We start from the raw sequence: 19,915 nt of genomic DNA on the forward strand, positions 1-19,915 counted from the left end.
TTTAGAGAATTTAAAAATATTTTTATCTCAACTGATTTGTTTGAATGCCTGTTTTATTTAGAAAATTGTGTCTATGAATCTACTAGAAAGTAGTCTAATTTTTCAAATCCTGAAATCTCTCTTCTTCATATTACATATTTGACATTTATTCCTACAGTGTAGTGCTTATTAAGGTAGGAATGTGTAATACGTGTTAATTCGTTTCTTCCCATTCGTATAAATTTCAGAAAAAGAAAATGAAGAGCAATGTCAATCTAAACATGTTAAACACACGAAGTACACCTGTGTGTATTTTGATTCAGAAAATTAAGTTGTAGTTTTGATTACTTCTCTTCCTGGTATACTTGGACATCTCTATTTCAAACATTTATATGACTTTACAAAGGCATAAAGCTTAGAATTCTTTTATTTGTTCATATCAAGATTTCCTAACCTTGGCACTACTGATATTTTGGGCCAGATTATTCTTTGCTGTGGGGGCTGTTCTGTGCACTACAGAATGTGGCAGCATCCTTGGCCTCCACCCAATAGATGCCTTCAGTTAACATCCTCCCCCAGCTGTGACAACCAAAAATGCCTTCAGGCACTGCCAAATGTCCCCTGCCAAATGTCTCAACTGTCAACCCGCTTTGAGAATCACTCACAGGTCTTCACTGAGTAAACATATTGTTCTACAGTATTAAAGAAAAGTTCCAAACAAGAAAAAAAAAGATTTAAATGAACCTTCACAACCCAGAGGCTGTAAGTTCCCTGAAGGTTTCTTTCCTTTCCTGTTCTGTTCACTCCTCCAGGTCTGGGCATTAAGAGACACTCAAACATTTGCTGAAAGGAGAATTAATCACCATTGGGAACCAGTCAGAAAAGAGAGTATGAGAAATTTAAGATTAAAAAAAACAAATCTTCATTGATCCAGATTTTGAAATAATTCCATTTGCCTGGCTATATAATAGAACCCAGCAAATATTCTGATTAGAGTTGAGTGCCTATGGCTAAGCATAACAGGGTAAAACACATTTCCCTGGCCTCAAGGAGCCTACCGGTGGTGGGGGAGGAAAATATACAGTTATGCAGGGAGGTGCAATACAACAGACTACAGAATGTCCACTACAAACATGCACAGTGCTCTGTGTGTATTCCCGGTCCACTTTTTCAAGTATCAAGAGAATCCATGAAGAAAGCTGGCATTTGATATGGGCTTTCAGGTATAAGTAAAATTTTGACGACCAAAAGCAGGACACCGCACAGTAAACAAGAAGGCATGACATAAGCAGAAGCTGGATATTTCTTGGGGAAATAATGAGCAGTTGGGTTGGGAACATTTAAAAAGTACAGTAGAGAAATTGTGAAACATGAAGTAAGGTCAAATGAGTTCAGGTCACTGAAAGGTTTACAAGTCTGAACAAGGAATTTGGACTGAATTTTGTTCAAGACTAAACAGGAGAGTGACCTCGCTGAAGATGTGGCCAATCTACCCTGTCAAAGCTGTGCAAGATGAGTTCCAACGGGGAGCGGGAGTAGGTACAGAGGCCATTCTGACTGCTACCCACAGTAATACAAAAGTGTAATGATATGGAATTTACCTATAGTATATGCCTTGCATTCTATTTTTCGTTCTGTTTTAATCTCTTTTTAAGTAAAATAATGGCAAACATCCAAAAATTTGGTTTCACAACACATCAAAGGGTTTGAAAAGCATTTCTTAGACCTTCTGGGTAAATATGATGAATTCAATTGTTGGGGGTACTGGAAAAAAGGAAGAGTATAACAGTTAAGTCGGACACCATTGAGCCAGAATTGGCCTGGTGTGTCATTACTCTAAGGACTGGCAGAGTGGGATGCTGGAATGGCAAGCACAACTCTAGGGTGGTAGAGAGTGTAACTCTGAAGTGAGTGATCATGAAGTTCAAGCTCGGTACAGCTAAAAAGGAAACCAGAACAGAATGGAAAAAGAGAAATGGTGGAAGGCAAGCAGGGGTCAGACGGTGGGAGCAGCAGGGGGCGGCAGGGAAATAGTGTTCAAAAGTGTTAAAGGTAGGGTCACTTTTTCACTAATTATACAGTCCAAGCTCTGGAGTATCTAAGATGCAATGAGAAATTCACTCCAGTTGTACAATCAGGATGCCAGATTAGAGATGTGAATGGTCAGTGTCTGTGTTGATGGGATATAGTATAAACAATATCTAAGTATGTAAAACCAGGTGCTGAAGTCTCTGAGGACAGTGAGGCTGTGCCTTGGAAATGGTGAGATGTTGAATAAACATGTGGTTAGCACTCACCTCAAAAGATAGAATATTGAGAAATATGTAATGAAGAATATATTACGGCAGTGGCCAAGAGGATTGTGGCATTGAAGGAAACATAATATTGCAGTAACCCCAGGAAATGGAAGCACATTGATCATTAAAAAAGGTTCAAGGAGGCAGACAGGAAGAGACAGGGTGGTTTTTGATAGGTTTAATTTTAAAGTTAAAAAAAAAAGGGAAGAGATTTAGATGACAATGATAATTGCTGATAAAGTTCAGTGCTCAAATCACAAATTGGTGGCACAAGAGCTGAAGCTAACTTAAAACCAAGTTTTGCTTCGCTTCGCATTTTTAAAATGGAGTAATTTGAAATAAAATCTGGGTTTCTGGCTTTCTTGCAAAGGCTGAAGGTCTGACAATGTTGACTCTATGGTCCTACAAGGCTTTTAAAATGTGCACACCTTTGGATCTACTGTGTGTTTACACCATGTGTACACCATCTGTTGGGGTTGGCTAAATTATGGAACACTATTTAGGGACTAAAAAGAATTAGAGCTCTAAGTATCGACATGGAAAGATTTCTTACAAATATAAAAACAAACTGCTGAATAACATATAATGTTGACCACATTAATGTGAAAAAATAGAACTATATTACAATAATACATGTTATGTAACTTGTAACATAAAGTATATGGCCTACACAGCCACCGTGGAAAATGGTATAGCCATTCCTTAAAAAGTAAAGCAGAGAACCCTGCATGACCTGCACATGTACCCCAGAACCTAAAGTAAAATTTAAAAAAAGGAAAACAGCATTGCCATATGACCCAGCAGTTCTACTTCTGCACATATACCCAAAAGAACTGAAAGCAGGAACCCAAACAGGTCTTTGTATACCATGCTCATAGGAGCATTATTCATTATTCACAATAGTCACAAAGTGGAAGCAACCCGAGACCCGCAATGGATGAATGGATAAAAAAAGGTGGTACTTATACACAGTGGAGTGTTATTTAGCCTTAAAAGTTAGGGGAATTCTGACACAATCTACAACATGGATAAACCCTGAAGACATTATGCTACGTGAATTAAACTTGTAACAACAGTGGTACAAGAGAGAAATATATACAATGACTAGTTTGAGGTATAATATGGTCAATTTTGAACCTTGAAAATCTTCTAGTTAATTAAAGGTCCTTAAATATAAGATATACTGTCGGCCGGGCGCGGTGGCTCAAGCCTGTAATCCCAGCACTTTGGGAGGCCAAGGTGGGTGGATCACAAGGTCAAGAGATCGAGACCATCCCGGTCAACATGGTGAAACCCCGTCTCTACTAAAAATATAAAATATTGGCTGGGCATGGTGGCACGTGCCTGTAATCCCAGCTACTCAGGAGGCTGAGGCAGAATTGCCTGAACCCAGGAGGCGGAGGTTGCGGTGAGCCGAGATCGCGCCATTGCACTCCAGCCTGGGTAACAAGAGCGAAACTCCGTCTCAAAAAAAAAAAAAAAAAAAAAAAAACATATACTGTCAGTGTTCAGGGTCTATTGACGGACATTTTTCTCTGAATAGAAACTTAGCTCTTCCTATTCTAACTAGAAAAAAAAAAAAAGAAAACATAGTAGAAGCAGTTAGCTATCATAACTGGCCTCGTGGCAAACTGCAGGTAGGCACACCCACAAAGTGCAAAGAAGCTGAACTTTGACTTCTGCGCTCCACTTCCGTCTTGCCGTTACTAAGGACTTGTCCCCAGATGTCACTTAATCAATAGATCCTGTTTTTTCACATGTAAAATGGAGTAACAAAGCACTCTGAGGATTAAATGACATGGTATATGTGAGAAAGAACCTAGCAAGGACCTGGTCTGATACCAGTTCGTTCTCTCCCCCATCAATTATACATAAAGAGAGATCATCATCTCTAAATACCAACATGTGATTATGCTAACCATGAACATTCTAAACCATAGCCTAACCTCACATTCTTCCACTGACTTAAAGCATGAACGCCATTTTATGTAAGAACATCATTTAACAAAATTCCAGTGGAAGCAAATTCAGAAGATCTGAAGAACTTCATTATAAACCCGTACACTGATACTAGTCAAATAGCAAAAACATTTATGAAAGCTCCAGTGACTTCACGTCACTAAGATTTTAAAATAAACAGAAGTCGCTCACTTAAGTTTCAAAGGCTATAATGACCCAAAGCACACAAGAGGAAACTGTCAGAGTAACTAGCTAAAGCCAAGTTCAAATTAGGCTATTTCAGGGCCTACACAAAACTAGTCAATACATAGGCCAATGTATTATTATTATTTTCATTGTTCTGGCTCTCTTACCATGTAGACCAACTTCTAATGCTTAAAGAAATACAATCACTACTACTAAACAAAAAATAAAATTATTACTCTGTAAAAGAAATACTCTCTAAATCAAAAAAGATTTCTCCTGGCCGGGCACAGTGGCTCACACCTGTAATCCCAGCACTTTGGGAAGCTGAGGCAGGTGGATCATGAGGTCAGGAGTTCAAGACCAGCCTGGCCAACATGGTGAAACCTCATCTCTACTAAAAATACCAAAATTAGCCAGGCATGGTGGTGGGCACCTGTTATCTCAATGGGAGGCTGAGGCAAGAGAATTGCTTGAGGTGGAGGCTGCAGTGAGCCAAGGTTGCGCCACTGCACTCCAGCCGGGTGACAGCAATACTCCATATCAAGAAAAAAAAAAAAAAAAAGATTTTTCTAGGCAAGGATAACAGGAAATTATGCCTTTCTGCCAATCTACAAAACACTAGAAAGCACCCATAAGATCGTTAAATTTTTATAAATGCCTCATTTACCCAGTGTTACATATACTGAAGTGTTCGTGTCAATTTCTTTGCCAGTGATTTTTACTTAATTCTAAAAAAAGTTATCATGATAAAATTAACGTGTTTCTATGAATCGTTCTGATTTTAATGCATGGTAGCATCACCACCAGCAGAATACAGAACAGTTCTATCACTCCAAAAAGCTCCCTCCTGCTGTCCCTTTATGCATATGTCCTTCCCCTCCTCTACTCTCACCACCACTGAATTGGTCCCCATCACTATAGTTTTATACCTTTTGAACCTGGTTTCTTTCACTCAGCATAAAACCTTAATTAAAGATTGATGGAAGTAGCTGCCTATACCACAGTTCCTTCTTATTATTGCTAAGCAGTATTCCGTAGTATGGCTACACAGTAGTTTAACCATTCACTTATTAAAGAATACTTTGATAGTTTCCAGGTTTTGGCTATTATGAATTAAGTTGCTATGGACATTTGAGTCCCAACTTTTCCAAGAACAAAAGTCTTCAAAATACCCAGAAGTAGAATTGCTGGATCATATGATAAATGTATGTTTAACTTAACTGACAGTTTTGCAGAGTGGCAAAGCCTTTTTGCATTCCCACAAGCAACGGGTAAGGATCCCGTTGGTCAGCATTCTTGCCAGCACTTGGTATTGCTTTTTTTTTTTCCTTTTTGCCATTCTAATCGGCTGTATTTTTTTTTTCTCTTTTAGCCATTCTAATAGGCCCGTAGTGATACCTCGTCAGGGTTTTAAATGTTTTAACCATTTCATAGGCATCTTTTATTAAATAGTACAGTTTCAAGCCCTTAAACAGAGAATGCTGAATATAAATTTTTCTGACTCAAAATCATCCTGATAGAACAAACACTGTACCACCCTCAGGGACTACTGAAGTACATAAGGTTGTGTTCCTTTTCCTAAAATAGCCCCAGAATTATCTCTGCTTTTTATAGCTTTTTAAATCTTCTCTCTTGTCACTTCTTGCTCCTGCCTCTGGAAGACTCTCCTCTTCACTCTCTTCTCAAGTTGAGCTTAGAAAATAGATAACTAAGCTCGTTAGAATTACATCTAAAAAAAAAGGACAGCCCGTGAGTGAGAGAGCGTAAAGGATTCTTCAGCAGGGAAAGCAAAGGCCCCCAAACCCCCCACCCCCGCCAACCCCCACATCATTGTACCCAAACTTCCTGACATCTTGTTTGGTTGCTGAGAAATGTCTAGTAGCTAAATCTCTTAGGCACTTTTCAAAAAGGTAAAGTGACCAGCTGAGAGACCACCAGGTAATTGAGTCATTACAATATTCGGTTTGTGCAATTCACACGATAACATGATCTTAGATCAATAAATAAAAGCTTAGCAAAAGCGAAATATAGGCAAAGTTATCCAGTGTCCAGAAACCTAAGTGGAAAAGATGATCTTAAATGTAGCTTAAATCTAGTTTCCGAACAGTTACACATTGGTCAGAATTCTGAGCACCTACTAGCTGTGTGAGGCATCCAAAGGGGTGCAGAGATAAAGAAATTGTAGAATTAAAACAGTTCTTTCAGGATACAGTGACCATATGCATACATGCCGATTCTAATCCTAAGTAATCGTCAACAGTGTTCCCTTGAAAGCCACTTGACTAGTTAAGTAGATAGATGTGCGGTTATCAAAGGCGAGGAAGTACAGCTCATCCTGTCTTTTAAGTAGTCTTTTCCATTTCTGAACAAGACCGAACGATGAACGCTTTGACGCTCTATTCGGGAGGTGGATCACTTCAGACAAATGGCAGCACCTCACTTCCCTGAGCGCCCCAGGCTCCGGTTTAGAAATTAAGAGGCAGGCACTTCCCCTCACCCGAACTTCCCTGAGGAATGGCAGCTGTGTGTCCGCCAGGCGCAGGGGCCAATCGGGACTCTGCCGGCCGCCTCCACCCACGACTTAAACGCCATCTCACCAATTGCAACCGGATCTTGGGTGGGACTTCCGCCATCACTTTCGGCTTAACTACCACCAAGTCGTCGCGGGGCAGTGGGGGCAACCGCGAAAACGGAATTTCACAAACTTTCAGCTCCAGCAGTTTCAAGGAAATGTCAAAGACTGACAAGGCGGAAGATAGAATGGCAAGAGCTAAGACACCAAAAAGGCTCCCCAGATCTTGCTTTCAAGAAAATCAATGAAAAAAGCAAGCAATCACAACGTGAAGTCCAGGATCCTGAGTGTGCTTATCTTCACAGTCACTGCTGGGTCCCGAAGTCCTCCTCTGGCCCAGTGCCAGCTGCGGAGCCCTCTGCCAAAGGGCCAGAGGAGGCCGGTGATGGAGAGCTCTGGTCGCCCACCCGTCAGGGCGCCGCTGAAGGTCACTGAATACTTACTGTGCACCCGAAAAACAAATCCTGCGAGTTCACGCCCGCGTGGCTCGGCCCCTGACTTTGAGTGGCTCCTTTCGCACGGGATCTACAGACCCGAACTGCCCGAAAGACCTCTTTCACACGGACGTGAAGTCACAGAACTGGCAGCGTGCACGGTTCTTTGAAATCTAACACAAAAAGCCACAGACAGATTCTCTAAGCACCTCCTTCCCAGAGGGGCACGGACAGGGCACTGGCCCTCAGGCAGGTCTCGCTGTCACCGGGCTAACCACACTGGCAAGGGCGGCGGCGGCGGCACCGATGCCTGCAGCCCCCCAGGGCCCCGGCGACACCCCCTCTATGACTCTGTGTCCTGCTTGCTTCCGAGATGAACCTGTTGCTGGGAAAGAACAGGCTAAATGAGAACAAGGAGCATTCTGTCCAAGTTAAAGGTGAGTGAGAGCGAGCCTGCCCGCCTCAAAAAGGACGAGGAAAACGGAGCACACTGGGGAAGACGCCGCCGCCGCCTCCGAACTCCGGGACCGGGCGGCTCTCCTCCAGCCCCCGAGTGTCCCCACGCGGCCGGGGACCCCGAGCCGGGGCCGCCGGAGGCGGGCCTGGGCAGCGCGCGGCCTGCACCCGCGGCCATCCATCTTGCGGCGCGGCCCGGCCCGGCCATCCCGAGCCAGGGCCGGGGGAGCCGGCCGCCCCCCGCGCCGCCGCGGCCGGGCGACACTCCGCGCCCGGGGAGAGGCGGTACCGGCGCGGCGCGACCCCCGGGCCCGGGCCCGCCCGGATCCCCGGCCTCACCTTGACGTGGAAGCGGATGAGCGCCAGGCGGATGCAGTGGGCCATGCAGACGGGCGGCAGGAACCAGACCTTGGGCGGCGGGGTGCCCTTGTTCTGGACATGGCTGACGATCTGCTGCGCCGTCTGGCGCTCGTTGCCCTGCCGCTTGACCCACTCGTGCAGCCGGGCCTTCTCGAGCGCGCCGTTGAAGAAGACGAAGAGCTCGATGTTGCCGCCGAAGCAGGCCTTGGCCAGCGCCGCCAGGTAGCCGAGCATGTGGTTCCACTGGCCGCCGCTGACCCAGTCGGTGTAGAAGCCGCCGTAGAGCCGGTGCAGGCAGTTGTCGGCGTCCACCAGCAGGCGCAGCGGGGTCTGCGGGGGCCGCTGCCGCCCGCCGCCCACCAGGCTGCCCCGGGCCAGCTTCTGCAGCTCCACCGGCACCACGGCGCTCGGGCAGTGCTTCTCGATGTAGTCCTGGAAGCCCTGCACGCCCATGGCGGCGGCGGGGGCGCGGGCGCGGGCGCGGGCGGGGGGCGGCGGCGGCGGCGGGGCCGGGGGCGGCGGGGCCGTGGCGCGCGGGCGGGCGGGCGGGCGGGGGCGGCGGCCTCTAGGGGGGACTGGGGCGGGTCGGGGGCGCGCTCATGGCCGCCGCGGCCGCCATGTGCTGCCGCCTCCCAGGGCCATGTCTGGGGAGGGATCTGCCGCCGCCGCCGCTGCCGCCGCTGCGAGGCCGAGGCCGAGGCCGAGGCTGGGGGCCGGGGCGGGGCGGGCGGGCGGCGCTGACGTAGCGGACCCGCCCGGCGCGGACGCCGCCCAGGCCCGCGCAGGCCCGCCGGCGAGCAGGCGGAAGAGGCGGCGCCGGCGGGACGCGGCTCGCGGCTCCCGGAGGCGGCGGCGGCGGCGGCGGCGGCGGCGGCCGAGGCGGAGGCCGGGAGCCGGGCCGGGGCGGGATGGAGGAGGCGCCTGGGCCGCAGCGGGCCGCGCCTGGAGGCTGCAGGCCGCCCGCCCGCCTCGGGCCCGCCGGCCGCCGCGCCCCGCCCTGCGCCCTGTGACCGGCGGGGCCGGAGGGGCCGCCGCCGCCGCCCGGCGTTACTCGAGCGGAGGAAAGCCGCGAAGCGGGCCCCAGGGAAGAGCGCGTCTGCTCTGGAGGGACGCGGCGACAAGATGGCGCTCTGAGGGGGAGCCGGAGGCCGACTGGATCTGCTGCTCGGGACGCCGCCTTCCTAACGCCGCCGCCGGCTCGCACCGCTCCGGGCCGCCCGCCCGCGAGGTCTGCGGGGTCCGGGGCAGCGGGACGCGGGACGGCCGCGCCTGTCCTCTTGGAAAGAGCAGGAGGGAGCGCGGGAGCGCGGTGCCGCGGCAGGGGCTCATCCCAGCAGCTTCGGGCTCTCGGTCGCTGTGATCTTTGCCCCCGTGACAGAGGACACGGCCGAACACACCATCATGTCTGCAGGTGCAGGTGGTTCGAAGCGCCTGCTCGTCACGGAGGAGGCGGTCGTGGGGCCGCAGGTCTGCCGGAGCGTGGGAAAGCCTGCGTCCCGTTTCGTTCCCACCGCGGAATGGCCCGACCGAAACGTGCGCCTGTGCCGGGGCTCGCGCTGCTCCGCTTAAGGAGAGGGATTTGAATCTTACTGCTTTAGTAGCAGCTTCTGGAAGGAGGTCGATTACGGGAATTCTGTTCCAAAGTTCTGTCGTAATTGCTTCTAAAATGAGGTTGATAACTGTATGTATATTAGGCTTGCATAAAACATTTTCAAAAAGAGAGTGTCTTTCAGAATATAAATTTAGAAACCCAGCGCTCTAAAAGTTTTAAAGTGCCACTTTTACTTATCTTCACCCCTCCATCTGTTCTTTTTCTGGAGAAGCCTCGGTAGAGGAGCAGGAGGCAGCCGGCAGGCTGTGGCCCTGGCAGCCGCTGCGCAGCACGTGGAGCCTGCACGCGCACGATTTGGCCAAAGAAGCCCCCATACCCCCGGTGAAAAAGGCAAGTTGGATTTTTCTGCTTTCTTTTCTGATAACCCACCTCAAATGCAAGCCAGTATATACACATAAATGCTGCTGATATTTTAAGAAGTTACGTTTAAAAGCAGACTGACAAGTTATGCCACTCACCTATACACAAAATTAGTCGCAAAGCCAGCATGACATCTTATCTAGAAAAATACAGGCTGGGCACGGTGGCTCACACCTGTAATCCCGGCACTTTGGGAGGCCAAGGTTGGTGGATCATTTGAGACCAGCCTGGCCAACATGGTGAAACCCCGTCTCTACAAAAAACATAAAAATTAGCTGGGCGTGGTAGTGTGCTCCTATAATCCCAGCTACTCGGGAGGCTAAGGCAGGAGAATTGTTTGAACCCAAGAGGTGGAGGTTACAGTGGGACTAGATGTCGCCACTGCACTCTAGCGTGGGCAACAGAGTGAGATTATGTCTCAAAAATAAATAAAAGAAATAATACAGTTAGCCATTAAAAAACAAGGCAAAATCCAGAAATATCCAAATTTCCTTCTGTAACCCAAGGCAGGTTTACAAAGTGAGGGGCAGTAGTTTTAATTACTCGTATTTTCATTTTTCCTTTTCTTTTTTCTTTTTTTTTTTTTGAGATGGAGTCTCACTCTGACACCAAGCTGGAGTGCAGTGGCTAAACCTCGGCTCACTGCAACCTCGGCCTCCCGGTTCAAGTGATTCTTCCGCCTCAGCCTCCGGAGTAGCTGGGACTGCAGGAGCGCGCCACCACACCCGGCTGATTTTCGTATTTTTTAGTAGAGACGGGGTTTCACCGTGATGGTCAGGATGATCTCGATCTTTTGACCTCGTGATCCAGCCGCCTCGAACTCCCAAAGTGCTGGGATTACAGGCATGAGCCACTGCACCTGGCCATCACTCGTATTTTCATTTATAACGTTGCATTCCATGCGTTTACCTTTTCTTTAAAGACTCTTGCTTATAATTTTTAAAAATGCATTAGTGCCAGTATCTGGAATTCTGGAAATAAATTTATTTTCACCTTATTACATTATAGAGTTCTAAAGTTCTGGAGTCAGGCCCCCAAAATCCATCCTAGGATGAATCTGCACCCTTGCAAAAATGTTTACCCTATTTGAACCTTGGATTTTATCATCTGTAAAATCAACATATTAATAGTACTTAACATCCCAGGTTATTATAAGGATTAAATCAGATCATCTGTATGCTTACTACACAGCAAATGGTCAATAAATGTTGACTTGTATAGTTATTTCCAGAAACTATTTGTATAGACTTACACTTCAGAACCTAGACCAGTTATTGTACTTTTGGAAAGTTTAAAATTCATTATTGTATCATAACACATAAAACTCAATTATCTTTACTTGCCCTATTTAGCTGTGTGTTCTTTAAAAATATATTTATTGAGTAACTATTGATGGCAGGCAAAATGTTTGACTGACAAACGTTTATATACTCTGCATCCTCAACTCAAATTAAGGGGTTGGTTGGAGTTAAATTGCTTAAATAGTGAGGTAAAAATAAACATCTGTATTTAAAATTTAATAAAAAGTTACATCTTCTTGGGGTCACAATATGACAACTGATGGTTGGGGACTTTATTTTTATCCCTAAGATGGAGTCTTGCTCTGTTGCCCAGGCTGGAGTGCAGTGGTGTGATCTCAGCTCACTGCATCCTCCCTCTCCGAGGTTCAAGTGATTCTCCTGCCTCAGCCTCCGGAGTAGCTGGGATTGCAGGTGCGCACCACCATATCTGGCTAAGTTTTGTATTTTTAGTAGAGACTGGGTTTCATTCACCATATTGGCCAGGCTGGTCTCAAACTCCTGACCTCAAGTGATCCGCCTTCCTTGATCTCCCAAAATGCTGGGATTATAGGCATGAGCCATCATGCCCAGCCTAATATCTTTAATTAATATGTTACTTAGTTGAGGTATCTAACCACCAGCAATAACAGGTGAGTTCCCAGTTTTTCCAACAAGGTAATAAGAGACCTTAATCCTATGTAATCATTAGCATATGTTGGGAGACCAGCAAGCTGGAGGTAAGCAGGGAGTCTTATGGAAGACAGCAAATTAATCCACACTTGGGATTCGAACCTATAATATTTACCTAGCACCGGCCCTAAGCTGTTAATTAATTGTCAGTTTAAATTACTCAGAAGAACACACAGTTACATCTGTAGGCCTGCTTCATAAATGGTAGATCAGTAACTGACCGCACTGCAGCAGTGTGTCAGCAGGTGGGAAGTGTTTTGGTCTTCAGGCTCTGCTGCCCCTTGAGTACTATAAGTTATCAGGATTAGCAGAGGGTAGGAGAGCTCCATGGAGATCAATATTCGGACCCCGGACACCATGACAAAATACATTTCATATTCCAAACTAATAAACTACCTTTTTTTCTTTTCAGATATCTGGAAGCTGTTCTGTCAATAACAGAGTTTCAAAGAAAACCACAAAACCACCAACACTAAGATCATTCTTGAGTCCAATTTGAAAAACTAGTGTCAAATTCTGCAGAGGCACTGGGGGGATAAGGTACCACCCTAATACCCATTATGTGAGAGAAAATGCTCTGTTCCCCGTTCCTCAGCTTCTGCTGCTGGTTTCAGAGTTCTCTCTGTATTGGCAGGGTTTTAAAGCTAGAGTGGCCTTTATCCACTTTTATTAACACATCTGAATGTGGAGGTCAAGAAGGGAAAGTGACATACCCTAAGTCCGAGTAGGGTCACCAAGAAAATAAGACAACCAACAACTGACCCCCTGTTGTATACTGGGCATTGGTGAGCTACTGGGGATGTGGAGATGAAGAAAAGGTAGTCCCTTCTTCAAGGAGCCCAGTCTACTAAGGTAGACAGACATATAGACAAGTAGATTTTATACTTGCATAGGAAAAAGAGGAGAAGGGGATCAATGTGACCTGTGGAACTAAGTAGCCTATCCAACCCTCCTGCCACAGATCACACTGTCCTCCGCAGTGGGGATGGTAATCCCATCTTGTTGAATTCCACATGCGCTTTGCGGTCAGACCACACCCATGTGTGGGTCCTGACCCTACCATTTATAAACAGCATCACTTTTGGCAGTTCTCAGCCCTCTAAGCTAGGGTCATTGTCAGGGATACTGCTTCACAAGAGTCAGCAGAACACCAAAAGAGACCATATGGGTGCAAGCAAGCAGTGCTACACTCGGGGTTCATAGGTTCTTAGTTTTCAGTTTTTATTTTCAGTCTAATGGAGCACTGCCTGCTTTTTGTTTTTGTTGCTTGTTTTGGTTTTTTTCTTACTTAACGTGTTCACCAAATTTGTGTCCAAATGCCTTTGGGCTGATGCAAAAATATATGGAAGAGAAGAGTTGCCATGGAGGGCTTTCAGGTGAGGGCTACACATTCTCTAGGCAACTCTCCAAGAGGCTTCTCAAGCAGGATGGGCAACAGGAGCTGCTGTGGGATCAGTGGACAAACATTGACAGGGACGGCTTTGAAAGAGTGCTCAGTACTCTCTTAAAGGCTAAAACTTCGTACTCATCCTTTAAACACTGCCTGATGGAATTTTCAGGATTATCTTTTGAAGCAAACTGTATTTTACAAAGTGATAGAAATCAAATGAGTTTTTTAAATTAGGAATTCTCTTAAGTACAAAGCCATTTTAAGATGTACCTTTACAAACTAGCTGTTATTAAGTGCTCTGTTCTATTTGTGTAAACCATAAAGATCTTTCCAGAAGAAGCAAGTCTCTCTTACCAGAATATGAAAACGCTCTAGTCAAAGGCTTGAGTAGCCTGGATCACATGAAGCTGACTTCTGAGGAGCCTAGGACCTCCAATATAGGTGGGAGCACACAGTCATTTTTCTGGAAACAGCCGAGACGTGGCTCAGGCCTGTGACCTTTGTGCCAAAGGAAGAGGTCAGGGTTGACTAGAGCTCCAGGAGGAATGCAAGTGCCTTTGGAAGACAGGGAGAAAGTTACTGCAATACTCTGTCCTCAGGGTGGGGCGATAGTCTGAGTCTGGGAAAGTCCTGCCCTATAAAAGGCTCTTGCGCAGATTTGTGAAGCGTTCTACATTTTTGCTGGATTCTCAGGAAAAAAAAAAAAAAGCCTCTTCCTCATTCCTCCCAGGTCCCAGGTGTGGTATAAGGAGAGTTGGCCCAATCTGGGAACTGAGGAACCTGCGGCATCCATCTACTGCCTCAATTTGGAGCCAGGCGCGGTGGCTCACGCCTGTAATCCCAGCACCCTGGGAGGGGGAGACAGACAGATCACCTGAGGTTGGGAGTTCGAGACCAGCCTGACCAACATGGAGAAACCCCATCCCTACTAGAAATGCAAAATAAATTTAGCTGGGTGCATACCTATAAACCCTGTCTGTACTAAAAGTACAAAATAAGTGATGGCGCATGCCCGTAATCCCAGCTACTTGAGAGGCTGAGGCAGGAGGATAGCTTGAACCCAGAAGGCAGAGGTTGCAGTGAGCCAAGATCCCGCCATTGCGCTCCAGCCTTGGCAACAAGAGCAAAACTCCATCTCAAAAAAAAAAAGAAGTGAGGATTTTGGCAGTTATATTCATGAGACAGCCCGTCATAAAACACACCTCCAGTTTGGTTAAACTAGGAAGCACTACATAATATTTTAAAATCAGTTACATGTCACTGTTAAAAGATAGACTTAATCATATCCTGACATTTTTCTTGAGGCAACATGATGAAATTCATTGTCTACAAAAAAATCCAAAACTTAGCTAGGTGTGGTGGTATGCACCTATAGTCTCATCTACTCAGGAGGTTGAGGTGGGAAGGCTGCTTCAGCCAAAGAGGTGGAGGTTGGAGTGGGCCCACTTGCTCCATCCAACCTCCAAGTTGGATGATGCCACTTGCTCTTCAGCCTGGGCAACAGCGAGGCCCTATCTCAAAAAAAAAAAAAAAAAAAAAATATTTATTACAGAGATAGGAACTTACGGATTTATGAAAGTTGAAGAACTAGGGTTAAGGATGGGTGGGAACTAAGATTGACAGGACTTGTAACAGTATGGCCAGGGTACTGTTGAAGACATGAATGAACTCCAATCTTATCCTGCAGTCATTTTCTCAAGATTCAAAGTCATGGGGAAAAAAAAGAGTAGAATGAACCAAACAGGTAAAGCGTCACCAGCCGGGCAGTGAAAATAGTATCGTTTCTTTGACTTTAATATGAGGAAACAGGTTTTTGGATTGACAATCTCACCAAAACTATACACAATTTCTTTTTCATTTTTTCTCAGACCTCTCAGAAATGAATATATAGTTTCTGACAAAGAAAGCTGAGTACCTTTAGGAAGGGAAAAGGAATGCTGAATATTCCCAAACAACACGTTCATGACATATTTGGTAAGACTTGCTATACCCTGTCCTATAAGAAGATAGCCTGCCCTTCGAAGACAAAGAGGTTAAAGCTATGCCTTCTAAATCTTAAGCCACTCTTTAGATGATGAATCTCTTTATCAGCCCAAACACCTCATGAACTTTTAATTCGTACTATTTGCCTTTTTTTTTTTCCCATTTATTTAATACCACAAATTCACTTTACTATGATGAGGCCAATAGCTACAGATTCTCATAAGAAACCCAGGAACTCCTTACTGGCCTCAAAACATTCTATGACATTTCCACAACCTACAGGTCTAGAAATCCTATGCCAAATAAGGTTAATTTGTTTGCTGAGAAGGATGTGGAGGAACTGGAATCCTCATATACAGCTGATGGGAAAACAGTCTGGAACTTTCTTAAAACATTCTGGTAAATGGGGCCCCTGCAAGCTAGAAAGTGTGGCTATAATTTCTGGGTTTTGTTTTTTTTTTTTTCTTTTTTAAACTTTTTCTCTCTCAGTCCTGACCTAAAGATGACCCTAGTCATGGAGAAGTATTGCCAAGCCCAAAGAATTGGGACAGTGACCTCTGCCCCTGAGAGAAAACTTGTCTTTCCAGCCAGAGGAAGCAGGAAAAAATGATCCTATGGTCTGAAGAATGTGGAAAATCCTTCTTTTTTTTTTTTTCCTCTCTGCTTTCTGCCTGAGGGGCATTCCTTTTGCCAAAATGAACAGACAATGTGGGCAGGTAATCAACAGAGAGAAAGCCCATCTTTCTAAGTCACAGGTGAGGAAAAGGGGCTCCCTGGGTGCCAGGGAGTCTGGGGGCAAATCCTGAAGAGCAGAGACCTGAAAAGAGGATTCTCTAATTCTGTAATGAGCTGAATTCCATGCTCAGCCCAGAGCTGCACATACCAGACGCAGAGCCCAAGCAGCACAGCCGCACTCTGAACTGACATTCTGACCACCACCACCAAACAGAAGACAACGCAGGACCGGTGGGCTGAGGCTAATGAGGTTGATTGCCTGACAAAATAGAAAGAAAAAAAAAAATTCTTTGGGGAATTTTAGCAGAACCCAGAATCTCCCAACATAAGACAGGCAGTCCTCACCTTGCATTGCAATTCAGAACTGTAAAAATGACCTTCCACGCTGAAACTGTGCCCTGTGCTGTTAACAATAATCGGTGGGTAAAATTGTGATTTTTTTTTTTGGCGTCTTTTGAAAATTGTCAGAACATTGATAATGTTGTACTGTTAGAAATGTGTAAGGAAGGCCGAGTGTGGTGGCTCATGCCTGTAATCCCAGCACTTTGGGAGGCCGAGGTGGGTGGATCACAAAGTCAAAAGATCCAGACCATCCTGGCCAACATGGTGAAACCCCGTCTCAACTAAAAATACAAAAAATTAGTTGGGCGTGGTGGCGCATACTGTAGTCCCAGCACTTTGGGAGGCCGAGGTGGGTGGATCACTTGAATCCAGGAGGCAGAGGTTGCAATGAGCTGAGATTGTGCCACAGCACTCCAGCCTGGCAACAGAGCGAGACTCCATCTCAAAAAAGAAAAAAAAGAGAAAAAAGAAAAGAAAAAAGAAATGTATAAGGAAACAATAAAGTTAATATTGTTGTACACTGTATTTAAAATATGAGAAACGCTGCGAATTAAAGTGTTTGATGTCTTCCTAAAAAATGTTATCAACAGGCATTTGAACAACGTTTGCCTTCTTCAAAAATCTTATGATATGGAGCAAGCTCCTTTGCTGTGTTTCAAAAACTGATCATGACCCTTCTAAGTTTAGATCAGTTTCCAATATTTTATCCTTTCTGTTTTCAATGTCATGAAATATCTCCAAGTCCTTTTAACGTGAAGCTTTTTACTGACGTTCTTTCCTCCGGGACTTCTTCCTCTTTTTCATCACAACCACTTTCTTCATTTGTTTGATTAATTCACCTTCTTGGCAAAAATGCCCACATCCCCACAGTCTGCTTCTTCAGTGACCCCATTTATGTTTGATTTGCATTCACTTTCAGTGTTTACAGTTTTGTTTCTTTGCTGCACTTCTATTTTTGTTGGTCAGTTTTCTCTTGAATATCCATTTGTGTAAAATGCCATGTGGGTTTATCACTGGGAGACGAGGAGGCCACACTATTCAAACTTTGCTGTCTGTGGGTGAACTCAACACAGTGACCAACCACCCACAGGTTTTGGAAAGAAATGACATGATTGGTAACTAATCACGATGCACCTCTGTTATTATGTAGTGATTTTGGACTGGGGAGCTAGCAGAAAGTTTGAACTTCATGCAATTACAGTTAATATGCTCTGATAACTCAAATTTGAACCATGTTGTCAGGGGACTGGTGTTCACCATTAACTAAAATTTCAGAATCATGAAATATCACTTCTGACATACTCTGTTCTTTAAAAGTCAGTCACTAATTCTGGCTCACGCTCAAGGGGAGGGTAATTAGGCTCCACCTTCTGAAGAGACTGTAGAAAATAAAAAGTTCCTATTCAAAGTTTCCCTTCTTGCTAAATAATATAATAAATATTAGAAATAATACCTTCATTTAAAGACTAACTCTTCGCCGGGCGCGGTGGCTCAAGCCTGTAATCCCAGCACTTTGGGAGGCCGAGGCGGGTGGATCACGAGGTCAAGAGATCGAGACCATCCTGGTCAACATGGTGAAACCCCGTCTCTACTAAAAATACAAAAAATTAGCTGGGCATGGTGGCACGTGCCTGTAATCCCAGCTACTCAGGAGGCTGAGGCAGGAGAATTGCCTGAACCCAGGAGGCGGAGGTTGCGGTGAGCCGAGATCGTGCCATTGCACTCCAGCCTGGGTAACAAGAGCGACACTCTGTCTCAAAAAAAAAAAAAAAAAAAAAAAAAAAAAAAAAAAAAAAAGACTAACTCTTCAAATCCTTCTTGCTTTTTGCTAGTAACTCTTGATTAAGCCCTATCCTATTTATTTGTTAGATATAAGGGAATAAGTACATTCTATGTCCTGGTATTTTAACCAAGATATTTGTGCTCACAGGCATGTAGTACATTCTATGTCCTTGTACTTTAACCAAGATATTTATGTTATTACTTTTTTAAGTCCTTTTGCAAGCAACTTTCTCTCCCTTCCTTATATGGACTTCCTCTTTTCCTTTTGTTTTCCATTGCTTTTACCTATTTAGCAAAGTTTTAAGTTGTTAGCCAATCAGGTTTAGTTCAGATTGTGAGGTCTGGCTCCAACTAATGGAGATGGGTCACAGCAGTAAGGACCCAATGTGTAAGGAATAAATATGCATGCCTTTCCTTTGTTCATCATACTCTTATGGCAAGACTGCTGGAGAGTAAGTAGTACTCTTTCTTCAGAAAGTAAAATTGCCTTGCTGAGAAAATTTTTTGTCTGAATGTTAATTTTTCCTTGCAGTACCTAGGAACAAGCATTCTATCTCTAACAGAGAGAATCTCCAATGAATTTGTGGACATATTTTAGGATTCTTCAGGAAGTCCACATTCCTGAAGAATTTTGGCACTGGGTGGAGAATTCTGGGTGGATGATTCTTTCCTATGAGTGCTTTAAAGATGTTCCACTGCATCCTGGCCTATGCAATTTTTCGTTATATGCCTAAGATAACCCACAATTCAAATTGTTGTGCCCTATACCTAATGTATTGGGCTTTTTTCTGGCTACTTTCAGGATTCTTTAAATCTTTGGTTATCAGCAGTTTGATTATGATATGCTGAACATCTTGTTTGGATTTTGCTGAGTTTATTGAATGTGTATTTATATTGTTCATCAAATTTAAGAAGTTTTCAGCAATTATTTCTAAAAACTTTTTGTATCTGTACCAATTTTTCTTTTCCCTCTGAGACTCCAGTGTCAAAAATATGTGATTTTCTGGTGTTGTCTCCCAGGTTCCTGAAGCTCTGTTCATTCTGTTTAATCCATTTTCTCAGTGTCCTCTGGTTAGTTTCTGTTTATCTGTCTTCAATTCACTGACTCTTTCTTTTGTTATTTCTCTTCTGCTACCAAGCATTCATTACACTTTTAATCTTCAGAAATGTCATTTTTTCAGTTCTAGAATTCCCATTGGTAATTGTCATAGCTTCTGTGTCTCTATCAAGAACTTCTTTGTTTTCACCATTTTTTTTTTTTAAAGACAGACTTTTGCTCTGTCACCCAAGCTGTTAATCTCAGCTCACTGCAACCTCTGCCTCCCAGGTTCAAGCAATTCTCCTGCCTCAGCCTCCTGAATAGCTGGGATTACAGGTGTGCACCATCATGCCCAGCTAATTTTTGTATTTTTAGTAGAGATGGAGTTTCACCGTGTTGGCCAGGCTGGTCTCAAACTCTCAACCTCAGGTGATCCACCTGCCTTGGTCTCCCAAAGTG

At 44.9% G+C, this 19,915-nt stretch overlaps 2 protein-coding genes across 8 annotated transcripts in view; one reads left to right on the forward strand and one right to left on the reverse strand.

Annotated features, from left to right (window-relative positions):
* Positions 1 to 8,937, reverse strand: part of LOC101053049 (family with sequence similarity 120 member A) — a 119,934-nt gene extending 110,997 nt beyond the window's left edge. For all 5 annotated transcript variants that reach the window (XM_074395570.1, XM_039474745.2, XM_074395569.1 and 2 more), the window contains exon 1: positions 8,223 to 8,937. In XM_074395570.1, coding sequence (XP_074251671.1) covers positions 8,223 to 8,696 — 474 coding nt within the window. In that variant the 5' untranslated portion in view covers positions 8,697 to 8,937. The remainder of the gene's footprint in view (positions 1 to 8,222) is intronic.
* On the forward strand, positions 7,042 to 18,297 carry FAM120AOS (family with sequence similarity 120 member A opposite strand). 3 transcript variants are annotated; one of them, XM_039474747.2, is made up of 4 exons: positions 7,042 to 7,864; positions 10,064 to 10,185; positions 12,598 to 12,725; positions 15,444 to 18,297. In XM_039474747.2, the coding sequence occupies exons 1-3, from the start codon at positions 7,801 to 7,803 to the stop codon at positions 12,682 to 12,684; spliced, it is 273 nt and encodes a 90-aa protein (XP_039330681.1). In that variant the 5' UTR covers positions 7,042 to 7,800; the 3' UTR covers positions 12,685 to 12,725; positions 15,444 to 18,297. The 3 variants fall into 3 exon arrangements, with proteins under 3 accessions (XP_039330681.1, XP_039330680.1, XP_039330683.1); XM_039474746.2 differs by lacking the exon at positions 15,444 to 18,297 and having other exon boundaries at positions 12,598 to 15,122; XM_039474749.2 differs by lacking the exon at positions 15,444 to 18,297 and having other exon boundaries at positions 10,067 to 10,185; positions 12,598 to 15,122.
* The last annotated feature ends 1,618 nt before the right edge of the window (positions 18,298 to 19,915 follow it).

The sequence above is a fragment of the Saimiri boliviensis genome, chromosome 2 (assembly GCF_048565385.1).
Source record: "Saimiri boliviensis isolate mSaiBol1 chromosome 2, mSaiBol1.pri, whole genome shotgun sequence".
NCBI lineage: Eukaryota > Metazoa > Chordata > Mammalia > Primates > Cebidae > Saimiri > Saimiri boliviensis.